The 24,500-nt window shown below is 44.5% G+C and overlaps 1 protein-coding gene and 1 long non-coding RNA gene across 3 annotated transcripts in view; one reads left to right on the top strand and one right to left on the bottom strand.

Annotated features, from left to right (window-relative positions):
- Positions 1-24,500, top strand: part of LOC143305687 (uncharacterized) — a 210,528-nt gene that overhangs the window by 113,563 nt on the left and 72,465 nt on the right. The gene's annotated exons all lie outside the window — the stretch shown is intronic.
- Positions 1-24,500, bottom strand: part of LOC117605478 (discoidin domain-containing receptor 2) — a 108,325-nt gene that overhangs the window by 22,016 nt on the left and 61,809 nt on the right. Inside the window, exons 1-3 of one of the 2 annotated variants that reach the window (XM_076690216.1) lie at positions 22,839-22,994; positions 11,769-11,901; positions 2,449-2,554 (exon numbers count right to left, since the gene is read on the bottom strand). In XM_076690216.1, coding sequence (XP_076546331.1) covers positions 2,449-2,554; positions 11,769-11,844 — 182 coding nt within the window. In that variant the 5' untranslated portion in view covers positions 11,845-11,901; positions 22,839-22,994. Of the gene's footprint in view, positions 1-2,448; positions 2,555-11,768; positions 11,902-22,838; positions 22,995-24,500 lie in introns of those variants that run through there. The other variant, XM_034326870.2, reaches the window with a different exon arrangement.

Below are 24,500 nucleotides of genomic sequence, written 5' to 3' on the forward strand. Positions count from 1 at the left end.
AACTGGCTCACTTGGCTGCCACTTTGATACAGTCCAGGGCATCAAAGACATTCCGGGAGCACGATAAATCTCCGAGCGTACGATCACACCGCGGGACTTGAGCTGCCACGTCGGCGAAATCGCCGAAAGCGCGAGCCCCGCGAGACGAACCGGTCGATTATCGGGAGGAATGGTTTGTCGAACGCGACTCAGCTCAGCTCGATCCGTCCGGGCGGAGATGATTTGTTGCCTACGGCAAACGAGGAAACGGCTCTTTGTGACCCGTTCTGCACTCTTCAGTTCGTTTGATGAAAATGTTCTCTTCCGTGAACGAGAGAGTTTGCAGACAGAACGTCGACGATGAAGTTGAACGCGGACTTTTTGCTTCAGCCTGGATGCAGAATTTATTCTTATAACGACTTGAAATGTACCACTTAAAAAGCTGAGAATATATAAATAATTAAAAAAGAAATTTAAAAAAAATAAATGGAGAAAATGAAACGAATGGAATCCTTTTCTTTGAATTTCATTATTGTTCTCGATACATAAATTCACACTTTGAAGCGGCGAAGTGTTTATTCGCGAAACGGATTGCAAATTCAATGGTAACATCGGTAATTGTTTCTAGGTAGCAGACAAAACACGGCAAAGTTCAAAGGGTAAATCGACTCGATGAATATGCAAATCAAATCGATCCCAAGAGTACAGTCTTTGGGTAACATATTCAAATACGATTGATTGAACATGGATAGAGAAGTTTAGCGATAGAATAAGGACAAATGGTGTCTAATAAAATATCATGAGATGTTTGTGTTTCGATGGAAAACGAACGGAACATAAGAAGTACACGTAATGCGAGTTAGATTCGCGTATTTTAGGGTAAACGGGAGTCGCATGGGGTAAATAGGGTATTCACCGGGAAGCCCGTAGTATCAGGAAGCCGTGGAAATGCCGTTGAAGAAGGTCTAGACGGGTAAGGGTAGTGTGTGAGCAGGCGACGATATCGGTATTGCATCGAAAAGGCTTTCCTTGCTTTATATCGCGGCCAAAAGGACAAGCCTCGTCGTAGCTTCTTACACGTTCAACTACCAATTATCGCGGCGACATTGATGCAGCTTTTCGATGGAATTCCATAGACCATAAACATGTTCGCGCCTTCCTAAGACCCACGCTTGGATACACGGATTACGTTCAAAGCCTCCAGGACCACCCATCGCTATCAATGGAGTTCGTAAATGTCATCCGTGTTAATAAAATGATTTTTAACATACGAGATACAAGAGACGGGTGTATCAACGAAAGAATAGCAAATTTGCATGCCGGTTTCAATGAATATTCATTCGCTCGTTCTATCTTGAACATCGTCTTTAACAATTTTATGATCGTAAAATTCTTCAAAAATTTCCATTCTATCCTCGGATGATTCTACAATCTTAATACTTAATTAGTGTCTATAAATTGTAACCAATAGACATCGTTGACAAGAGATATTTTTTCGCGTTAAACGATTCGCGAGCGACGATTCATTAACGCCACGGGTGGTCCTTGTTTCGGTCCTCAATGTTTTGAAAGTAACCCTTTCTATATTTATCAGTTCATCGTTTCTCTCTCTTTTGGAATAGTTAATTAGCTGGCACGTACTATAATCAAAGCAATACGCGTTAACGATGTCTAAGAGGTTTGAAATGTTCGATACAAATGGCTCCGTATGCGGGATAATATCTCACGTCATTAATCCTCATTGCGGCTTGAAGGCCGAATTAGACGTGCAGTTTAGTAGTCGGTGATTAATACGGTGACCTGGGACGAGTCCTGATCGTGAGCTATCTCGACCGCAGACAGAATGACGGACAGGAAGAGGATCGTCCGTTCGAGCCGTAGAAAGCGTTCGTAGTCAGAAATGTTATCGTGCTGCACACCGACGACTCCTCTCGTTTTTTTTTTTTTTTTTTTATCTGTCGTCGAACTTTACCGTACAATCGGCCTGGCATCAATCTGCATCGCGTTTTAAACCGACCATCGTCTGTCTGACAAATCTCTCTTGTCCAGAAAAGAACCTGACATTATTTATCCGGTTGACGAATTCACGCGAACTTTTCGAGGCGATTTTTCTTCCGGAATAATTATAAAAAGATTAGAAATTGTTTTATTCGAAGGAAATTGGGGAAATAAATTTTAATATAATCTTCTGGCGAGTTTGAAAATTTGATCCGTCAGCGAACAATTGTATAAAATAATTGAAAAGTTCTTTCGTAAAGCATAACAAGAGTCTTTCCCCCTAGGAAATCGGTTCAATTTAGCCAACGAATAGGTCGCTTAACGAAGCGCACTGATTTCGGGAAATTGCATCGCTGTTCCCCGGGCGGTGCAACAAAGGGGTTAATTTTATCATATTTCCGAATGTGTATTGCATCGCATCTGCATAATGCGTTCTATAAACGAGACGGTAATACACGGTAATTCACTCACCGTCCGTGATGTGGCCCGACATTTCCGCTATCGAAACTCGAGCTCGCTGTGATGTCTGCATCGGGAATCACACCAGATTCCATCCCCAGGGGTGCGATGCATTGTGCTGCAAACAAAGGAAATTGCTTTCATTATACACGCGTTTGTACTCGTCTACTTTTCGCCGGCAGCAGAGCGATCGCTCTTCGAAAGGTCTAATTATTCGTAACAATTTTAATCTTAATCAGTACCATTACCGTCGCATCAATTATTATACCATTCGATACATAAGAAATGGAAATTCATTAAACGCGTGACATTAATAAGTCGAGGTGTTAACGTTATAAGTAGTTTCTGACGTCCGTTTTCATCTTACGATCACATAACACCGAATTCCAGTAATCAACGTTATAATTAACCCTGGAACAATTAAATCGTTCGTACGGCGACGTTTCGGAGCGTGTTTACGGGTGCAGAGGTAGTTTGTGGACTTAAAGTCCGTCGAAGCAGCAAACGAGCCCGATAATCGCCGACGCTTTTGGAGCAGCTTCAGGAAGCAGCTGTCGTTGGTAGACATTTTCGGTGAGCAGGCAAATTCTCTGTGGGTTTTATCGAGCTTTCGCCACGGCACCGTGGACAAGCTTGTTCGGCTCACGGTTTCTCGTTAAGCGATCGTATATTATCCCTCGCAATTCCTAAGAAGTCCACGATTCCACGCGTTCGAATAAACAGATACTCTCTTTGATGATATTTCCTCGAGGTATGGGGACGGTCGTTTTTATTCCATGCCGGTGCAGACGTTGCGTGTTCCGGCGTGGTAGCGAAACGACTTCAGGCGTGTAATTTCGGACCGTTGAAAACGTTTCTCGCGCCTCGGATACACGATTGAAAAGTGTTTCTCGGTATCGTTACCGAATCGCAATTATCGTATTTTCGATTGTGTTCGCAAGCAAATTGGCGTAGTTAAAAATGATGTTCGACAATCTGATCGAGACGATAGAGGCGCGTACCAGCGAGCCTCGCATTTTTACTGCCCGTGTTTTTTTCGCGAGATTAAAGCCCTAATCCGTGCGGTGAACTTTGCTCGTAAATAAATTTTTAACGAGATACACGTACGGTCGCGGGGCGCGGGTCGCGGCCTCGTACAAGTTTCACGGCTCGACGGCCGCTTATTTCTGGTAATTAACTTCTCTATACGGAGCCACTTGTTCCCGGGAGTTGAACCGACGCGAGTACAACACCGTTTTTGCCGTATGAAATTTCTTCGACGCCGCTTTTTTCCCTTCTTCCATGCGAAAACTCGTCGGCGGACTGCTAACACCCTGATTTTACAACGAAATCCTTTCACCGTAATTGCTCTTGTTTTACGAGCGAGCTGTTCGAACCGATAAATTCGATGAATTCACGGTTCGAAAGGAAGAATACCCGCAATATTCTACCATGAAGAATTGAAATATTGACAGTGATGGACTAAATGAATAATTGTTTTCGAAATCTGAACCATTCGAAATGGATAATGGATAGAGTAACCATTACGCAAATGGAGCAAGCGACAGGTTGAATGTCGTACGAAGAGTTTAAGATTGATTGTTTAGAGAGTGACAGGGAAAACAGAAGGGGGAATACGTGCTAGCAAAGAAAGTATTTAAGAGAGCGATTAGAGGAAAGCCCTGTTGTGAAGGAGTGACAGGAGAAAGGAAAACACAGGCTCGAGATTACAAGACGCATTCGAACAAACACGGCAGCCTTCGTAATTCAAGTGTAGTTAGTAAAAATAAAGTATGAGATTGGACGGGCCACTTGTGTTTCGTGACTCAACCGAAAACCATAACACACTCTGCTTCTTTTCCACGAGACAAGAAGAACTACTCTTAAACACGAAAGTGATTTCGACTGAAAAATATGAAACTTTTCTTGAATCAAATAATAAAAGTTCCTCTAATAAATGAAACCAAATGTCCAGGACTTAAGGGGTTAGGCCACTCTAGAGCAAGAAAAAATAGGCATATTTTGCAATAACTCCAAATTCTGTAAGCATGCCTTCACTTTACAACTAATAAACTTTAAAAATGAAAACAGCTACCGAACTACGTAGGATTTTTTTGATATATTGATTTTTGCAAAAATGGCGTATTTTTTAAGAGAAAATGTAAAATTTCAAGAAAAAATCGCCAGTAGTTCTGTAAAGAATTTAGTTTTGAATATACTGTTAAATTTTCAAATCGATTGGTGATAATTTGTTTGATTTATGAGTCCGGCCAGTTCGAAAAATGCGTTTAAAGTTTTCAGTTATGCTCGCAGCAGACCGGGAGGGGCTGCGTCAGAATTCGAAATTCGAGTACTTGGAGATTTTTCCCACCCATAATCTTTTACCATATCATTTTTAAGACATTAAGGCACCTTTTAAGTAAAAAACAAATTTCGATTTTTTCAAAATTCTAGAATGGCCTAACTCCTTAAAACAAACACACTGGACAGCAAAAATTCTCCCTAAACCCCTCGTTGAAACGTAAGTGGTACCATTCGATCGAGCTTTCCGAACGATTACGATCATTTACACACCACTACTAGTTCCCATTTTCATCCGATCGACGGAAGGATCCCGCAGGAACAACGAAGGGACCCGTGTCGGCCGGTGACGAGGCAGGCAGGTTCGATCCCCGTATTTATAGACATCCTGGAAAAGAGCAGAGAAACGGGAGAAGAAGAAGAAGAAGAAGAAGTAAGTTATGCGACGTTTGGCCCGCCCCAGCCACTCATTCGGCGACCATAACTCTCGCAGAGTGACAGCTCCGAACGGAAGGGTGTGTGCCGCCCTCCATCCGCGAGAAGAGGGAAATTGAATGCCTTCGCAACCCCTCCTCGCGACTTCTTCTTCTCTCCTTTCTCCGCCATCTGGTCCTCGTGCATCCTCGCTTAACCGCGTCACTGTCAACTTGATAACCGCTTCTTTCTGTCGGGGATGTCTTCTGTATGAAGCGTCTGTTGCCGGAAGTCGAGGAACGCTCGTCGAGTATAAAAAAAAAAATTATCATAACCGTGCTACCACTTGATTTCGACGATTTAAATAATTCATACGAAAATGGGGAAACGAGAGCGAGAAATTTGTTCTGGAGCTGTCATCAGGGGGTTGAAATGATTCAGAAAATAAATGTTCGAAGATAAATTTTGACACTGTACTAATCATCGACACTCCAAATTTTAATAAGGATTTATAAAGATCATATATTTTGCTAGTCGGGAATAAAAATTCTTCAAGAATTAAAATTGATATCGTAACTGTTTTCAACCGTTATTTCTCAGGAAGGAAGCTAATGCTGACTCGTTACGGAGTTGTTATTTTTGCTTGATGGTATTAAGCGAATTAAGCCGGGGGTAGGTTTTCGTTGATTGGCGAAAGAAATAGAAAGGCAGGACCAACAACGAGATTCTCTATCTCGACGAATTTAATAATTCCACCTCGACCCGCCTTTGTTAACTCTACAATTATTATTAATGACGATGTACGAGGGTCGAGGTCTGGCCTGGCCGTTGTTGATCTCTTCTCTTTCTCTCTCTATTCTGACTCGTTTCCCTTCTACGGCACGGGCGTGAATGTAAATTAATTACCCGCCGGGTCTTTCGCGAAAAACATATTAAGCGCCCCACCTTATTACGGCACGATATTACGGCATAAATCATGACTCACTTACGGATTACTGTTTTTCGTAGGGACAGCCAGCCTGGCCCCTCGGCTAATCGAAATCCCGAAATCTCTAACCAAATCCGCCATCAAATAACCTTTAATGGATCTTGGAATGAAGAAACATTCGCCTTCTTCCCAAGCGTATCATTCACGATATTCTTTATCTAAATATTATCCTTTGTATCCTGTAATAAAACTGCTTCGATTTTTCTTTCCAAATTTTTCAATCTCCCCAGTTAAATGAAATTCTTAAAAATTTCCAAGCTTTGTTTATAACTCAACTAAATTAACGTTTGAATATGAGTGGAAAAGGATAAAGGTGTGGCGTGATATCCAATAATTCGCAGCGAGGAAAGCGACCTGAGCACTCGACACCTCTGACCCCGACCGTGTCGCGCGTAACGCGGCCAGGTTACAAAATAACGAAGTAAAATTAAAAGCAGAGACGAAATAGCATGGAGAATGTGAAACAAGATGGAAAGAGGAACGGACAGTGCAGCGTCTCTGCTTAATTGCCGTATTATGACAACGCCCGGTGCGTTTTATTTACTCAACGGAATTAGCAGGTGGACACCTGACGCGGTTGTTTTTCCTGCTAATATCGAAACCCTTTTCACTCACGAAATTAGAATAAATGTTTGTAAGAGCCGAGCGACCCCGATGAAGACGTTCGTGCACCCTTTCGAAAGCAGCCACGAGACAGCGAAACATGGTTTTTCCGTGGTATTGTTGGAACCACCGAGCCATTTTCGTCTCTTTCAGGGAAAACAAACAGTCGTTGTAGGCGGAAGATAACGGTGGTCTCGTTCGGCATAGCGCATGCCCGTCGTTCTGGCGCCGGGACGGCTGGAGAAACGGAAGTACTACTTTTACACGACCCTTTCATTCCCTTGGCCTGACTCTTCGCCCTCTTCGCCCCGCGGCCTTTTTGCACCCTTTCTCCGCCTTATAACCGACCCCTACGTTAAACCACCCCTTGGCCGCGACCCATCCCCGCTTGTCTTGAAATCACCGTCTCGAGTTGCGTGCACTGCTTACCGCTGCTCCGGCTCGAAACTGCAACCCCTTTTATAATACCGTACGTGCCTCGTGGCTAGCCTGTGTTACGCTCGCCTTCGTGGCCTGGATTTATCAAAAGGCAAGCCACCGTTGCCTCGGGCCGAGACTCGTGTTTCTGACCCCGACTGCTTGGAATACGACAGCGATCTCTGGAAGCTCGTTAATCGTGCCACGCTCTATGACTTTGATGTCGAACTTTATTTCTGATACAGTTTCGGACAGTTTCGTCAACTTACTTGTATATGCATTGACTGTACAAGACTTTGAATACATTTTCATACACTCCTCTTGAATCTAGTTTTCGTTATATCAGGTCATTTCATAGTTAATTATCTATTTGTACTACTGCGAAAATATTTATAATACATTTAATATATTTAAAATATTTTTAATATTCAAATAACAAAATAAAATGATTCTGTATTCAGTATAAAACAAACTTATGAAAATTACCTCCATATTCAAATGGAAACGCAGCGATGCCATCGAAGAAAGGATTCTCTCAAGCGTCGCGTACCTTTACAATCACGATCGAGAGATAGAATCTCAAGAAGGGTTTCAACCCTTCGAAACTGGCACTCGACTCCTCTCGGGATATAGTGTTTGCTCTCGCGGCCTAGACTTATGAAAATACAGAACCGCGCGGTGGATTGACGGCCGCCCTTCGAGGCCGAAAGTCGAGGATTATTACACTCGACGTCGACGTCGACGTCGACGTCTGACAGTTGACGTCCTTTCACCGCGTCAACCACGGCGCGTCTCTCTTGGAATCTACTCGATTCATCCTCGTCTCTCGATACACCGAAACCTCGTCGAGCCATCCCTTAAGTCGATTGCTAATCACTCGAAATACGATTTCCTTTGAATTATTAACCCTTTTGTTATGATCAATATATACATACAAGCCAATGGCAAAAAAGAAGGATTATCAACCATGACGTTAAATCAATGTCAACGCAAAAGGAAAAATTTCTCAATTTCGCATGCTTGTATATTATTTTTTCAAATTTTAACGAAAGGGTTAAATGAATTTTGGTGGATTCGCAGTTTCGTATAAACTCGCTCGCTTCTGGCACGTGATCAAGCTCGCAAACGAGATCGGCTGCGAACGGGGTAAGAAACAGATGTCGGGACACTCGCTTGGGAATGTTTACGCGACGAGGGATTTTATATCCGAAAGACATACGACGCACACGTGCACCACGCGGCCCCTTTGTCGTGTCAACGATTCGACGTTTAAACAAACTCTGCGAAAGTAGAGTTGTACCGGAGTGTTAATGACACCGCTGCTCCGTACAAAGCCGTGACAAATTGCAACGATCGCCGTGCCCGTGTGTTGTGACGAACGTGTCGGAGCTGTCTCGAGGAGAGATCCGCGAATACTGGGGTCGTTTGAACTGTTGCTGGCTTGAGATCGATTTCGCTGCTCGGGAGTATTAACCTTCTTTGTTTAATCTCATTTTCGTGTCGATGACTCTGAAATCGTACTAACCTAGCGCCGGGAGAACCATAAAACCTAGGAATCTTCTACCACTCCGTTTCCTTTATCACAGGATAGAGAGCATAAAAAAAATATCAGAGTCCTGGACACTTAAAAACACCCTTTCGTTGTATACAGACACGCGTTGGAACGCGTTGAAGTAGCCATAAATTCAGAACATTTCAAGGTTCACGTGTGACGCGTTCAACGCCGTTGACTCATTGCAATTTAAAAATTGCTCCAAATTCCCGGGATTCCTAAGATGCTGTCCCCCGCGTGGAATTCCAGCGAGCCAGCCGGAGAAATCGGCAAGGTATGCAGCCGGGCAGACCTCGTGGCGTGCTATAACGCTTTAATTGTCGCTCGGTTATGTTAATACGTCGACAATTTCATCAGTGGCATGCGAGGACCTAATGGATTTGCGGATAATTGGAAGGGAGTAAGGGTTGCGGAGGTTTGAGGGAGGGCAGCGGACCGATGACAATGCCATAACGCAAGAGGGCTCCTGCGTAACGATTCTACCAGCCTGGACACGCTCCGACTGCTTCCACTGTCGTCGACAATATGCGCGTACACATTGTTAACAGGATATTATTGTTAACAGCGGTCGATTCGGTTCGCGTGTCAATGTTTGCCCGACGCAAGGAATTGGAATCGATTTAATCGCGGGCAAATTTAATTTTGATAATTAATCCGAGTAAATAGTTTACCGATGGCCATGCCGGATCGAGGGACCGTGAGGGAAGAGTGAGTTTTTTCTTCCCTCGTTCCCACGAACGTGGGGCGTGATTCATGTTACAGGAACGAACTAAGTTCCTCTCTTGAGGAAGAGAAAAAGTGATAGAAAAGAAGCTGATGTTGCTTAATGGCACACTTATTTATGAGTTGAAATTGCATCTTTTTTAAACTTCCTTCTTAGCATCTTTCATTAAGCTTTTTATTGAAACGGTAAGAGGGTTGTATAAGAAGCACGTATGCTCTCTGTTGAAATAAGTTTGTTTAAAACAACCTATCATTGAATCGTACTTCTACCTGTTTCGCATTATAAAAAAGCGCGCCGCCGCAAGAAGAAATAAAAATAATTGCAATCTTCTCGTACCCAGAAGCCGAACCTTGATCAACGTTCAGACCGCGCGTATCACTCTTTGCTCCTTTTCGTCGGTCACGCACACGCGAGATCGCGTGGCGAGTCCACCACCATGCTCGCAGGACCATGCACACGCGTGGTCCGCAATCGTCGAATCAAATACGCGAAAGCAAAGCAGACCGTCCTTCCCTGTACGCGACGCGACGAGTGCGTGCACGCGTCCGTGTGCAAGCCGATGCTACGCGTGCAACACTAGGTCTGCGCAGAGAGCGAGCAGACCGCAATCGAACCGACGTACAACATGTTTATGTATCGCAGGCAACATTAACATTGCAATTTATGCGTGCTTTAACTGGCCCGCAACCCTTGCAGCCGGCCCTCGTCCTCTCCGCGAACGGCTGGCCCGCTTAACACGACCGCGAATTTACCAACGCGGTTCCACGTACAAGTTCACTCACCGCAGGAGGGCCTATATCTCCCTCGTCGTCTGCCACCGCTTCCTCCTCGTCTGCCAGCTTTCGTCGGTTATATTTATACTTTCGTCGATCGTTACTTATTGTTCCCGGTGGTTGACTTACGATCCGGTCGCTTATTAAATTTCCAACCGATCGACCGTAGTGCTTGTCGCTTGAAAAGTGAACCACGCTTTTAGCGGCGCCATGCGAACATGCCCGATGAACGCGTTTCGTATGCAACCAACGATCCTCGTCGGCTTGGGTTTATGGGTACACGGATTTCGGGCTGACGAACAGAAACAGGGATGGGATACTGTGGTCGAGATTTCAGGCTTCTACCGCGTGATGGAATTCAATGCCTTCGAACCCTTTCCGAATTCGACCTAATCAGAACGATGTTCGTATTTGCTACACAGGTCACGATATTATATTCGGTTGTCGGAGATGAGGGTTATCGGAAGTTATAATGAGAAAATACGCGGACAGTGGAAAGTTCGTGTTGTCTCCACGGATTCATAGAGAAACATTTACTATGTAGAAATGAAAATTTCCTTGCGATTCTCGAATACAATCAAAGGTAAAATTTTTAGTTACTATATTTTTAATTACCTTCTTACGGTATTAACCTTCCATACCCTTCATATTCCCATCGTTAGCCGGAACGTTGCGATAAATTTCAATCTCTAGCTTCGGCTCGCAAGAACGGCTCGCACCTTCCTTTCCCTCGGGATCGGAACAAAAACGCTTCCACGCGGTCCGCCCACTCCATTAAACATTCGGGCGTAGATTTATTTCTTTCTAAAACTGTTATATGTATCGCGGCTACGTAGAGAGGGCCGAAACGTGTAACCAGACCGAAACACCGACGACCCCATCCATCTTTGCGCTGGCCTCGGCTCGCGAGGGTGCGAAATACGTTTCGCAGACGCGTCGAGTCTCGAGCTCGATTTCACGAACGACTACCTAAAAGCCTCTCACGCTAGAACTCTTGCCGGATACTTTGCAAGTTTCTCGGCCTGTTTACCTGACTCAACGAGGGGTGACTTTGCTAGCCGAAAAAGTCAATGGGATGGAAAGCAAGCGGAGCGGAGAAACCGAGACGGTGCGTAAACGCTGCTACAACCGGGCCAACGCGATTTCACCGAGGTTCTGTGTTTTTATCGGACATACCGAACGTACAGGGCTAGAGAATTATGGTCTCGGATGTAAACACGCGTACTTCACCACCTCTGAACGAGAAACAGGAAGCGAGTATCGATTTTCTGTCATCCAGACTTCCGCGCGAACTTTCAACCTCTGAATTTTATACTTGCCTTGAAATTTTCCTTAATATTTCTTTCTTTGAAATATTAAAACCTATCATATTTATAGCGATGATCATCAGTGAACCTCGTTATAATAAACATATCAATTCTGACAAAGACAATTAACTGTGCCCCGTTAATTTTTACCGAACCAGTGTCTGTTCGTCGATTAAACTTAATTAAGAACCGTGAACGAGTAGTACAACTTCTGTCTGCTTCAACATCTTGACGAATATTAATATCGAAGGGAGATCCTTCAAAGTGTACTCACATATGTCTATAGATCGTCCTCCGGAGAGACAGAGGATCAATAGGTAGAAGATGAGGCACGTCTGCAGGTAGTCCATGGTGGCGTCGATGGATGGTCTCGCTATCCAATGGTCATCGAACTCTCATAACCGTATCTGCAAGAACACCAACAGGCAAATGAAAAACCCGTCCCATAACGAAAAAAAAAAAGAAGAAGAAATAAAGAAGAAGACAAAGGGATCATGAAATCGCGTCAGGTCGTTGTTGTAGCTGGAAGAAAACGATTAAACGTAAGTTCCTGAGAAAGAGGTCCGAGTCTGGGGTACATGGAACGTGGAGCCAAGGGCTACGGCGAAGCGCAGAAAAACAGGCTGGAAACGGCGGTCTCGGCCTCCCCGTGCTTTTCGCCGGGGTGAAATGGCGCGGTTCTCCTACCGGACAGATATACGACCGGTACAGCAGCCACGGACAAAGAGCTACATTCACGCCAGCAGCCATTACGCGTCATTATCGAGATTAGGATCGGGAGTTCGAACGATAGAAAGGGACGGGAAGAAGACGTACAGAGGGAACGATAACCGGAGCAAAAGAGAACGGCGAACGCCGTGGGGCCCTTTGGCTGGTTGTTCTTCGGTTCAACGAGGGGGCGAACTCGTGTGTACCGGATGGCGATGGGGCTAGGAGGGTGAGCCACGCGGGAACAGGGCCGAGGAGGACTGTACTTTATTCACGTCGGTGCCGTCGTGGCGCGTACGGGAGGAAGAAAAAAAAAAGAGGCAGATCCTGGCCGTGGAAAGATAGAAAGAATAAAGAGAGACGGCATAGGCGAACCCTTCACTTTTTGGCTAATTAACGGCAGTTTCTTCCACTACCGACTACTTCGCGATGCTTATCTCGCAAGTTTAGGGAGCCTTGGTTCCTGCGTAGCTCGTTATTCAACGGTTCCATGAAAAAAAGAGAAAGAATCTCGACCCGATGACGCGTTTCTTCTCGAATCTCCGCCTCGTATATCTGACCAGCCATCGCGAATAACGTCGCGTGGATCAGGCTGAAGGTACGACACGAATTCCAGAAGCGATGTTGCGCGTCGATTCCTTTTGATATCCCCGGTAGGGAGGCTGAATTTTAACGAAGCTGTCGGAGATCGTCAGCGGTTAATCGGTCCCCAGAATGCCAGCTCCTTCTGTGTTTCAGGCATTCTACTTAAACGGTGAATGGGGAATTCCATCGTGATTCGGGTGAACACGGCTGCGACAGCTTCATAGAGCCGCATAATCGATTAAGTGGCTGAATCCGATTATCCGACCGGCAATTAAGATACCATTCAGCATGAAGCGGTTACGTCGGTACCGGTGTCGGGGATAGCACGATCACAATGCGGACGGATCGATTGGTCGACACAGTAATTAAGGTCACAGGGTGCATCCAGGCTGGAGTTACTGGAGTTCGTGCAACGGAGCGTGCAAAGGAAACGTAGGTAACAGTCGTTCGTGGACTGTTTGAATTCACCGTAACCGCGTGATTAATCATTAGTCACAGCCACGGGATCTATCAACCTTAGAGAGAGACTCGAGCCGGCACGTGAAAGACTAAAGGGCAGACTCTGCGAGACCTCTAATATGGCTGTGCAATCTTTGATCGAAGTAACAATGAATAATTTTTCAGAAATTTTCTGAATAAGAAAAATAAATTATTTTCTAACTGGTGAACTCTCAACCCTTCTTACTCTCTATAGGATTAAGAAAGTCTTCTACTTAAGGTACCTATTGGATTCCTTCGCTAATCGATCTTGTCCGATTTTCGTGTTACCAACGAGCGCCGGGGGATCCAGAATCATTACGAGGGAATTGTTCAATTGGAGAGGAAAGTTTTCAATTTAGAAGCCACAATTTCGGGGGAAAATATCGCGGCTCTGGGAATTCTTGGCGATCCAAGCTGGCCCGTATAAATTTCGATCCTGGTGGATCTAGTATATATCTACGGTGCGATCGGGTCCGTCTAGGGGGGTGAGTTTATAGTTGCTAGGCGAAATGGCCCACGGTTCGCGCTATTTCCAGCATTGGCGCCGACGTAACGTCTCCTGTAAATCAAGAACGCGGTATGGCATGGGAACGAAGAAATCACGTGGATTTAGTGGCCCGTTTGTTCTAGCTTCCTACGATACGCACACAACCATCTTTCATACGCTGAAACGGCACCTTCGACCGGCGACTTTTACCGCGGGCTCCTACATAAAGTGGCCTTGTACGTACACTGGACGCTCGATTTCCATGGTATGCGCCTTTTCCCTCCCTTTGAATAACTCATCCTTCTTCACTTCGCTTCTTCTTTCTAACATATTCGACGTTCATCCATAGGGCGTGGTGTAATTTACGATGCGAACCAGCAGACGTTGATTTTCTTCAACGATGATAGATTCTTTTTATGCTGCCTTCTTTTCTGATGAAAAATCTGCCTTCTCTTCTGTACTTAAAAATCTGTTGCATATACTCTGACCATACTGGCTTTTGTACTCTTTCGTATATAAATAAATAACTAAAAATCTGATTTTTAAAACCTTCATTTTCCATATTCGAAGTCCGATCGAAACGAATTTTAACATAAATATGCTTCACAAGTCGGCTTCCGCAAATTCCAACGTAATTAAAACGAAACTGATTCTCGGGAACGTTTGCAGCTCGTTTTACAGAATTTCTGGGATTTTCTTGAAAAGACACGCTTCCGTAATGGCGGCAAAGGGAGAGAGAAAAAGTAGCAGAACTCGCGTACAGGCATATAAACGAGCGTACAGTTGCATCCCCCGGCGCCCAACCACGTTTCTGGATCGTTAAACAGGGCTCGTCGAGAAACTCTCGAGGCTCGGTGAAAAATTTGTATCCAAACTAGTTTTCCGCCACCCTCCAGCGCGAGTAGTTTCACCGGTGAAAAATATAACGCCCTCGTTGGCGTCGATAAATCCCGCGGAACGTTGGACGTTTAGTTAAAAAACTGTGAATTTTAAAAATTATTCCTAACCGCAGTATCAAAAGTCAGAAATTTTAGCGTAGGATAGAATTTTACTTCTGATAATATCCGGTGGTTGTAGGCTCGTTTTATTGGGGTGAAACTACCCTGTTCGAAGTTCGCGAAACTTTTACTTTTCTCGATGTGTCTCATTAACTACGGTGAATAGAGAAGGGCACACGGAACACGAACAAGGTAAATTTAACTCTGAATGGGAAAACTGGGCTTGGTATAAGTTGCATAGTTTCAGCTTGAAAGTTTACTTAAAATTCTACTTTCAGCGTGGCATTGAACGGTGACATATTAACCCTTTATACCGTAATAACTTGAACTTTGGTATTAACCTGTTCGTGATAAAACTTGTCAAGTTCTCTTTGAATACATCTTGTGTACAATTATTTTATTTTCTATAATAATTATTTTGGTGTATAATTATTCTTGTGCATAATTATTCTATTTTCAATTATAATTATTCTTGTGTATAATTATTCTCATGTTTCAATTAATAAACAAAATTGAAGGAACCGATAACTAGTAACCATCATGGCAATTAAAGGACTTGTTACATTCCGCCCATATAACTTAAAAATCTCTAGAAAATGCAGCATTTACTAATTGAAAAGCATTCGTTGAACAAGGCAACAGAGGAAGAAATACCTTGAAACGTGCACGCTAGAATTAGCGTATTATTCTCGCCGGTTCTCCGGCGACTAATGGCTGACGGATCGTTAAGTGGTGGCTGAGCGAAACGAGATCCTCGAGTTCGGTCGAGAAAACTCGGGTCGAGCGGCGGGAAAACGTATGCTTTCCAGCCCAGAAGGGATTTACGACGCCTCTGGAAGGAAGTAGTCGCGTTTGGCGCTCTTTGAGCAACCGTTTCCATCGTGAGACCGCATAAATTTGCGCGCGAGAATTCGCGGAAACACGAGATTCGCGAGTCGCCTAGCACGCGTCTGCGTCCGCTTCAGAGTGGCCGGGTACAAATTAAAAAGTCGACCATGCCGTTCTCGCGTAATTGCCGGGGCGCGCCGCGACTTATTTTCGTACACCCTCTCGTGGCGACGCCAACACCGACTACGAGAACGAGAAAGAGGGAAAATCGCGACGCGGGTGGGTCTGGGCGACATCGTTTTAATAGGGAACGCCGAGGAAGGTGGAAACACGTGTGCAACCGAGATCTCTGCTCTTTTCTCTCGCTATTCTAAGTAGCAAGAAACAAATTTCAAGATTCTTAATACAAATATTTTTAAAAATTTTATAATTTTTTAACTTCAATAAATAAATTATTCTTCATCTGAATTTTATTGTGATTTATAATCTAATGTTTCGTAAGTCCTGAACTTTCTACTCGGTTTCATTAGCGATTCGTTGCTCGAACTCACGAGCCCGACATCATTAACCAAACATTCAATTGCTTAATTCCATTAAGGGATAGTGTAGCGGTGCTTCGAATGCATCCCTCTTAGAGACGGTCCGGTCTCTTTGAAGGCATCGTCAAAATTCAGATTGAACGAGCGTAGTACGAGGTAGGGAGGACAAAGTGGACTTGGATTTCCCTGGAACGCAAATAGCATTTCCACGGAGTGGAAACGGCGGTCAACCGAGTCACTTACGCTTTGCAGTATCTTGCCGGAAACGCGACGTGCACAATCCGGTGTGTATCTGTACTACGGAGACGTACAAACAGGTTTTACGGCCAACCTTTCCGCGAAATCAGAAGTAACATCGTGCGTCCCGGACGTATGCCGTTTGAAGGAAATCATAAAATTTACAGAAGACTCGGCCACAATTCGACCTTCGGCTATCCGGCGATCTTCGTGCCATAGATAACTAGGAAAATCGTCGAATCGACGCGACAAAAGTCTGCAACATCCTCGATACGGTTAGTCATAAACTATTTTACAATACAGAAATTCGAAAACGTCTGCTTCATCAGAAAATTTATTTCTTCTCAACAACTGAAGCCTAGAAGAATTGATCGAACGCATAAAGCGACTTACTGAAAAGAAAATCAACTAGTTCGCCGCGATAGAACGCGGCGTGTTGCTTTGATCGGTTCACGGACAGTTCACAAATGGCCGCGATCGAGCATTCTCGTGCTGGCATCGGCGTTTTCAACGCGCGAAAAAGAGAAGCTGCTCGGAGCATGGCTAATTACGAGGGCCCTGTTTGACTACCGTGCGCCGTTCCAGCGCTGGATGCTGCCGGCGCTGATGTTTATCTTCGAACGCGAGCGATGGGAGCCCAAGATGGCAGAGCATCTCCCATTTATTCAGTACAAGAACCGGTACGCTGCTTGCGAGTGGCCAGCCGAGCCAGTGGCGAACTTGCAGCCGGTTTCGTATTAATTTTCACCAGACAGATTTTGTCTTCCATCACCGGTAGAGGCTGAACAACTCGCACCCTGAGCGCGAGTTCGCCAACGGCGATGATAAGTCCACGGTGTAGAAGTATAACGACGACGTCTTGCTGGAATCTAAATCAGACCCGTACGATGTTCTCTACTTGTTTATTTAACATCGACAGTCTTCTGAGTTTGTCTCTTTTGTACCCTTTGGCGTTAAAATTGTTCGTCCTGAGAGGCGAGCTTCGATGAAGGAAATCGAGACGGGATGTAAAATGATCGAGTGATCGAAGTGAAGCAATTTATCCTGTCCCCAGGTGAATCGATGTTTAAAATATAAATTCGTGTGAAATAGGTGGTTAACCCTTGACGATGAATAATTTAAATTGAAGTTTAGAGTCTTTTCCACTTTAGATATCATTTCTATTCTGTAATATTTCGTAGGTCTGACTTATGATCGATTTCACTCCTTCGTGGGTTAAACAATTTCAGTGCGCCCTTTAGAATCCTTTTCTCAGGCACAAAGAAACATCCCCATCTCGATTGCAAAATGCTGAAATACCTTTCTGGTGTTTCCAATACTTCAACCGCTCCAAACTTCCCCAATGGTGCTGTTTTACCCATTTCAAAACCGAAAAGAATCCTTAAACAACGTTGTCTCGGAACTGACGCGATTCTACATCCTTACAAGATCCATACTGCGGTTCCCTTCGCTCGAAACGCGCCTCACCCCTTCGGGCTGACAGGCTGAAATACAATCCGAAGGAGTACAATGCCGAATAAAAAGTGACACGGTCGCGTTACAATGGGCCACGTAGAGGAATCTCCTCTTTCCTAGAGCGGAATCGTTCCCCGAGGCCCGTGGACTCGTAAAAATCCATTACCCGGGCGTTCGAATCTTGTTCGCTGTCAGGGGAGGCATTCCAGCGAGGATCGAGAGCGGTCAAAGCGCCCGTGGCGTTCCTCTCGTTAGGTCGCCGCCACCTCGACGGGGGGTGCCGTTCATAACTCAGCCGAAATATTCGCCTACATTCTGCGCGTCCCCGTCGCGGCTTTAGATGCATGCACGTAGAAACGCTTTCGGCGAACTTTATCCCGTGCATACCGTCGCGCACTGTTTCGTGAGATACGATAAGTTATGGAAGGTGATGCGTTTCTTTTTAAACCATTTCGCGTCGCTTAAAGACACGGTAAATTTGATATAAAATATAAAAAGAAAAGTGTCCAGGATACGTACACACGAGGGGAGGTCCGCAAGCGTCGACGTACAATAACGCGACCAAGCGAGTTGACCCTGGAAAGCCAGGTGGAGGATGAGGACTAGGAACAGAAGGTGGCGGTGCTGGCAGGGAACAGAAGGAAAGGGTTGGCTGACGTCGGCCCTCTGGAAGAGGGTCCCCGTTGGGGAGGAGGTCGGTGTAGCAGGGCCATGAATTATGCAGTTCGCCGGGGGCTAGGGCCTCGCACGGTAGAAAAGGAGAATGGCACGAGGTGGAAGACGATGAAACGGCGTTATTCGAGGTGGTAACGAGCGAGAGAAAGAGAGAAATACTTCGAGGTAGGCGCACACCTATGCGCGGTACACAGCTACTTTACCCTTCCCGCACTTTGCCCTCTGCCACCTACCCCCTTGACTCCACATCAGCTTTACCTGAATTCTCTACGTCGCAACCCTCTTCCACCTCGCAGTCGCTACACTTCAGCTCGACCGATTGAAATTTTCATACCGACACGTCTGCCGCTCCAGTTTATGTTCCGAACAAGCGAAACGCCACGGCACGATGCCTTTCGTCTTTGCCACCCTTTCCTGCTCCCTACTTTTCATCGTTCTACCCCTGTTTCCTAGGTAGCCTGTAAGGTTTTCTCCTTTTTTTTGTCGCTTTTATGCGTCGATCAACGATTTTGTGCTTCCTTTCTTACACGTATTTGATGTTTCAACAGAGGGGTAGTTCGTAACTATTTCATACTAAGAAAGTTCTTTGTTTTGACTTTCGATACAAAAGCGAGAATTAATTCAAATTTAAAATACGCTTGATTTTCGTTGAAATTTTACACTTCTGATCCTTTGCATCTCATTAAAAACTCATCAAGCTTAAAAGGCATTCGATTTCCAGTGGATCAAAGTTGACCAAGATCGCAGGATCAATTCAAAGTACTCTTCTCGTATTCAGCCTCTCGATTCCCATCTGATTATACTTCTCGCGCATAAAATATGAGCGACGGACATGCCCGAAAGCAGGATTCCCATCTACCGCCTTCGAATGCAGATTTCCTCGGCCAGAGACGAGGATGAAGCATTAACGGGTAGCTCGATTGGCCGAGGAGTCTGCAGCCGAGTAACGAGTGGTCCAGACGAAATGGAGGGCCTCAGGAATTGGATGGAGATCCATTGGGAAATGGATATCGAGAACAATGCGTATTGCTGACAAGGCGTCGACGTCCAAGTGACGTTCCAAGGTAGAACGTCGGCCCGTTTTATTTTCCAGTTCCCTCGAGAAACGGCGGGAAAGCGAACGATGGCACATTAGCTTCTGACGCAAATTAATTATCGATTAACAGCTTGGCCGCTCCTCTTCGCTCAATTAATCAACGACTCGAGTGGCTCGATCGCTCTTTTAGAGGCTAATTAAATCTGCCGAGCAATTAACCTCGACGTTCCTTCGATTACGCGGACACGTGCGTGTATCTTCCTTCTAAAAACGAATAAAACGTTCGTCGTTCATCTTGTCTCTTAACTTACAGCGTAATAAAAGATTTCCTAGCCTTTGTTTCAACTCCCCGAAGATTTACGAACACTCGTTTGTGATAATTAGATCAGAAGAGACGGAGGGCATCGAAGTTTCAACGAAGGCGATAAACACCGAGGCGTCGCGACGACGTCTACGGCCAGGCTGTTCGCGCTGTCAGGGCTCTTGATGCGACTTTTTAATAGAGTTCGCCGCCACCGAAGACGGTGAAAAAAGTATGGACAAGAGACGGGACGAGTGTCGCAGGGGAAAAGGGAAATATTCTTTCGCGCTGCTCGTTTTAAACGGCCTCCTCTCCGCGCGAGGAACTCAGAATAGTCGCAGAAATACGCAGCTGACGCTCGCAAATTAGCTCACCGTGAATCGTCTGGCTAAGCAAACTTTCGTAACTCGCGAAGCGATACTACCGAGAGAAATCTTCGATCGATCCGTGATAAAGGCGTCGCGGGAACGAATTATTCCCTCGTTATCCGCTCTAACATCGATAACACCTTGCCCCTGTTCGGAAACTACAGTTCCGCTGGAAGATGAACGAACCCGGATATCTTGATGGAATGGGGCGTATCGAGGAATTATTCGCGTGAACTTCGCAACTTTCCCCTTCGTCGATGCGATTAAAAGAATTTTTAACGACACCCTGAATGCTCGTATTTCAACCCTTTCCTACTAAGATCGCCTATAATTCTCTAGTATTTCTTTTGGTATTAATATCAGAAAATTGATTAATAATATTCAGAATCTCATCTTGAACTTGTCGCACAGGATAAAGGTGCAGTTATGATATTTCACGAGTAATCAAATCACGAAACATCAAAAAGATTTGATAAGCAGAATAACTCGATTGGTAATTTGCATTCTCGTGGCAAACGCATCCAGTCGATCGACGAGTACCCCCCTCGATCGTTCAAGAATTATTATTACTTGTGATGACAAAGAAGATAGGCTCCTCGAAAGCGATTAATTATCGAGAAAGGACGCGAGCCTGGATCGCGTGCACGTAATCCCGATGGAGGAAGAGGATCGAAAAGAACTCGATGCTATCTGGTCGACCTCCTTTTATTTGGATGCCTCTTCGTCTCCGCCCCTCCGAAACCCCCGCAGCCGTTTCGTCCTCATAAATCGTTTATTCATGTTTAATGCAATCCGCTATTCCGACCACCGCCAAAAGTTTTCTAAGTTCTCAGACGGAAATCGTGGATTCCGACGGGGGAACGGAGACGCGGGAACTTCGAACAAGGGAATGCTTTTGCATCGACGCGAGGCCTGTAACCGGCTGAAAAAAAAGTCCTCTGAAACCGAGGAGTCGAATCCTGGTATCGAGAGGTCTTTTCAACAAATCCCTTTTTTGCTTCCCGAAGCAAAAGTCGGGTGGAAGTTAAGGCAGGGACATGATAATTTCTCATGAAGAAATTAATGAGATCATTAAGTACATTTTTCTTTAGACGAGAGATGAAATCATACGGAATGATCAATTTCTTTTGGAGTTCTGTGCTTGCAAAATGCTCGACTGATGATTTATTATTTTTATATTTCATAATTTTAAATTGTAATTGGTAATTTAATTTAATTTTTATTTTAATAGACGGGACAAGTTCCATTAGTGTACATAAATAAATTTTACAAAATTTATTAAGAGCATAGAAATTGGAAATAAGTGGAAATAAATTAAAATTCTCTCAAATTTGACTAACTTCGATTCTTATATTTTACCATTTAAAATACCCAGAATCGAACCACGCAAGTCTAACAAAATTCGCAGTCCGCTCAATAAATTGCTTCCTCCAAAATGTACGATTACGCGCAATTACGTGCAATTAGGTTCTTTCCCTATCTCAATCGATGAGAGTGTTTCGTGCTTTTCGCTATCACGAACTCGACGATCACTCTCGAAATTCCCTGCTCGGAAGTAGTCAACCGGCGATTACGTATTTGCTGGAAATACATTTGCTTTCGTGATCGAGCCTATCAACGACGCGTTACGATAATTAGTTTGACCCCCGAGGAAACGGGGTTGGATAGAGACGGCTTTCGTGAAAGAGGACAAGGCCTTACGATTGAATAGGTCGCACGTGAAAAGGCGATATACACGACAAGAGAACACTCCTTGTATAAATGATAATAAAATTCTTGGAACATTAATATTCCAAGGTTCTCGATCGTTTTATCTGTCGCTTTTAATGAAACGAAATAAACAGTCGGCTGCTAATGGGAACATTTACTTAACGCGAAGGAAAATTTCCGATTCTTACGAGCGATTTACCGCGTTCGATCGTTTCCCGATGCACCGTATCGGGCGGAGGCCGCGATTCAAAGAACGATCGCTCCCTTAGTGCAAATACTGCGCGCACGTGAGTCGTAGAAGCGGAAATTTGAGGCAAAAAGAGATCCACGACGAGAGGAGAAGCGAGCGGAAAGCCGACGGACAAAGAAAGAGGGAAAAAGAGAGGCTCGCACGAGTGGCTCTAATCCGTCCTTCAGCGAGCTTAAGCCCATCTTCGTGTACCGTGCCCGTGGAATACCGTTTAAGTGTCGTCCGTCTGGGGGTCCTTTGCTCGAGTAAATATTTAGGAATTTTTCAAGAGTCCCGAGTGCCTAAGAAAACAGTTTACTTCGTAGGAAAAAGAGGGATCCCTCCCGGGAGAGTCGGACTCACAGTCGAGAACCTGGAACAGTTTTCTACTAGAAAACCCCTCAAACTCTCCGTCGCGATCAAACACACCGTATACCGTATACGTATGCTCCGTAACAGAGACAGAGAGAAAAACGAAACGGTGGAAGAAGTTTTTGAAGCACAGGACACTAGCTTCATTTCGAAATTACCGACCTGCGTTTGTTCCTTGGCTAAACGCTTTAAAGCCGCGACCGCTTTATTTGATTCTGGTCTCCGCGTGCCCTCCGTTACCGAGCTCGTATTATTTCCCGAATTGTACTGAAAAGCGGCTAGAAACAGTCCGGCAACTCGTGCTAACTGGATTTAATAACCGCTAGACGGACTTACCGTTTCGACTATCGCGTTACGCTTCCCTCTGTACCCAACTGAATGCACGAAACTGATCCACTCACCTGTAATGGAAAAGGAAATGATATGGTTAGTATCGTAGATTCGAAATTTTCATTCAAAATGTTTCTAATTATTGAATATTCGGTTTTAAGCACTGGGGTGGCTAAAAATAATAATGCCGAAATAAATATAAACGATCGGTACCAAAAATTCAATGTAAATTCAGTAATTAAAATTATAGAAAATTTTTGGCATTAATATAGAAATATAAAAAGTTGAAAATTCTTGGTCGTTATAGCATTTTTGTGCAGTTTCGAGATAAAGTACAATTTATATGTAATGAAATTTCACAGACACAGGTACTTAAATTATTCAATCAGTCCCTTTAGATTGCCTCGTGAAGATTCATCGACGTTGATCGACGCGACGATTATTACTAATACAATTTTCATTCTGGATGCGTTTCATGCGCTCCGTCGAGCTGCAACGTGGAACGATCCTCGGAACGATAATGACAATAATGCGACGTACAATAAGACGTCCTCTGGCGTTTTAATGAGAAAAGGAGCACGGAGGCCCGGAGCTCATTACAACGGTGCCAAGCAACCCCTTAAGAAACTACCAGGGGGAGGTGAAGAATGATGGGACGAGCACGATCGTTAAGCCAACGAAACGCTCGGCAGATTCGTGCGTAACTTTATTTCTAGGCCGCAACGACGTTTCGCGTTAACGCGACCCAATTGCACCTCGATGGACCCGGTCCTTAATGACGGAAATAAAAAAAAGATGATTGAAACGCTCGGTCGTAATCTTCTTTACGGTTCTTCATGATTGAAAGAATGAAACGAAACGTGTTATACGCGAACAGATTTGATTTAAGCGTTTCACCCTCTCATTTGGCTAATATTCAATCAAGACACGTATTAACTTTATCGCATCACGTTTTATTTTATTTTTTATCGTATGAGAAGTTAAATGAATTTACAAACCACCTATTTGCTCGTCAATGAAATATTAATACAAGCTTCGCGTTTGCTCTTGATTATTGAAATTAATTATTTAAAAACCTAATTAAACGTCATAACTTAAATTTTGCTCCGAATCTCGTTACAGATTTGACGGGTTTTAATGTCAGCTGCAAACAGAGAAAAACAAAAGGGAGTGAGAACCGGTCAAACGTTCGTCCCTCGAATTGGCTAATGAACGTTTAGATTGGACACGTGAAACGTATCGCGGACGCAAGAATAATTAAAATAGCGATAGCCAACGTCGCCTCGAAATAACGTTGACAATTAGTCTGGCTTTAATTTGGTAAAATTGCGATTCAAACTTTCATTAGGGGTCGAACCGACGTTGTCGGAGCATCGGTGAGCGGTGGAGGAGGAGGAGGAGGAGGAAGAGGTTGAGCGCATCAGCGAGCCAGAATCGCGTCGGACGCTCGGCGCGAGTAGCGACGGCAATAAACGCTTAATTACATGCAATAAGTAATTAAAGTGATTAAAGTTTATAATGTGATACGTGCAATTAGTAACGCCGCTCGAGCCGTCGGGGATTCAACCCTGGACGAGTGTATCTCGGAACGATATCAAAACGCGTTTATAAAATTTATAATAATACTTAACAACTTCCTAGCGGGTGGCATATTTCATAAATTAATAA

Source organism: Osmia lignaria, chromosome 9 (assembly GCF_051020975.1).
Source record: "Osmia lignaria lignaria isolate PbOS001 chromosome 9, iyOsmLign1, whole genome shotgun sequence".
Taxonomy (NCBI): Eukaryota; Metazoa; Arthropoda; class Insecta; order Hymenoptera; family Megachilidae; genus Osmia; species Osmia lignaria.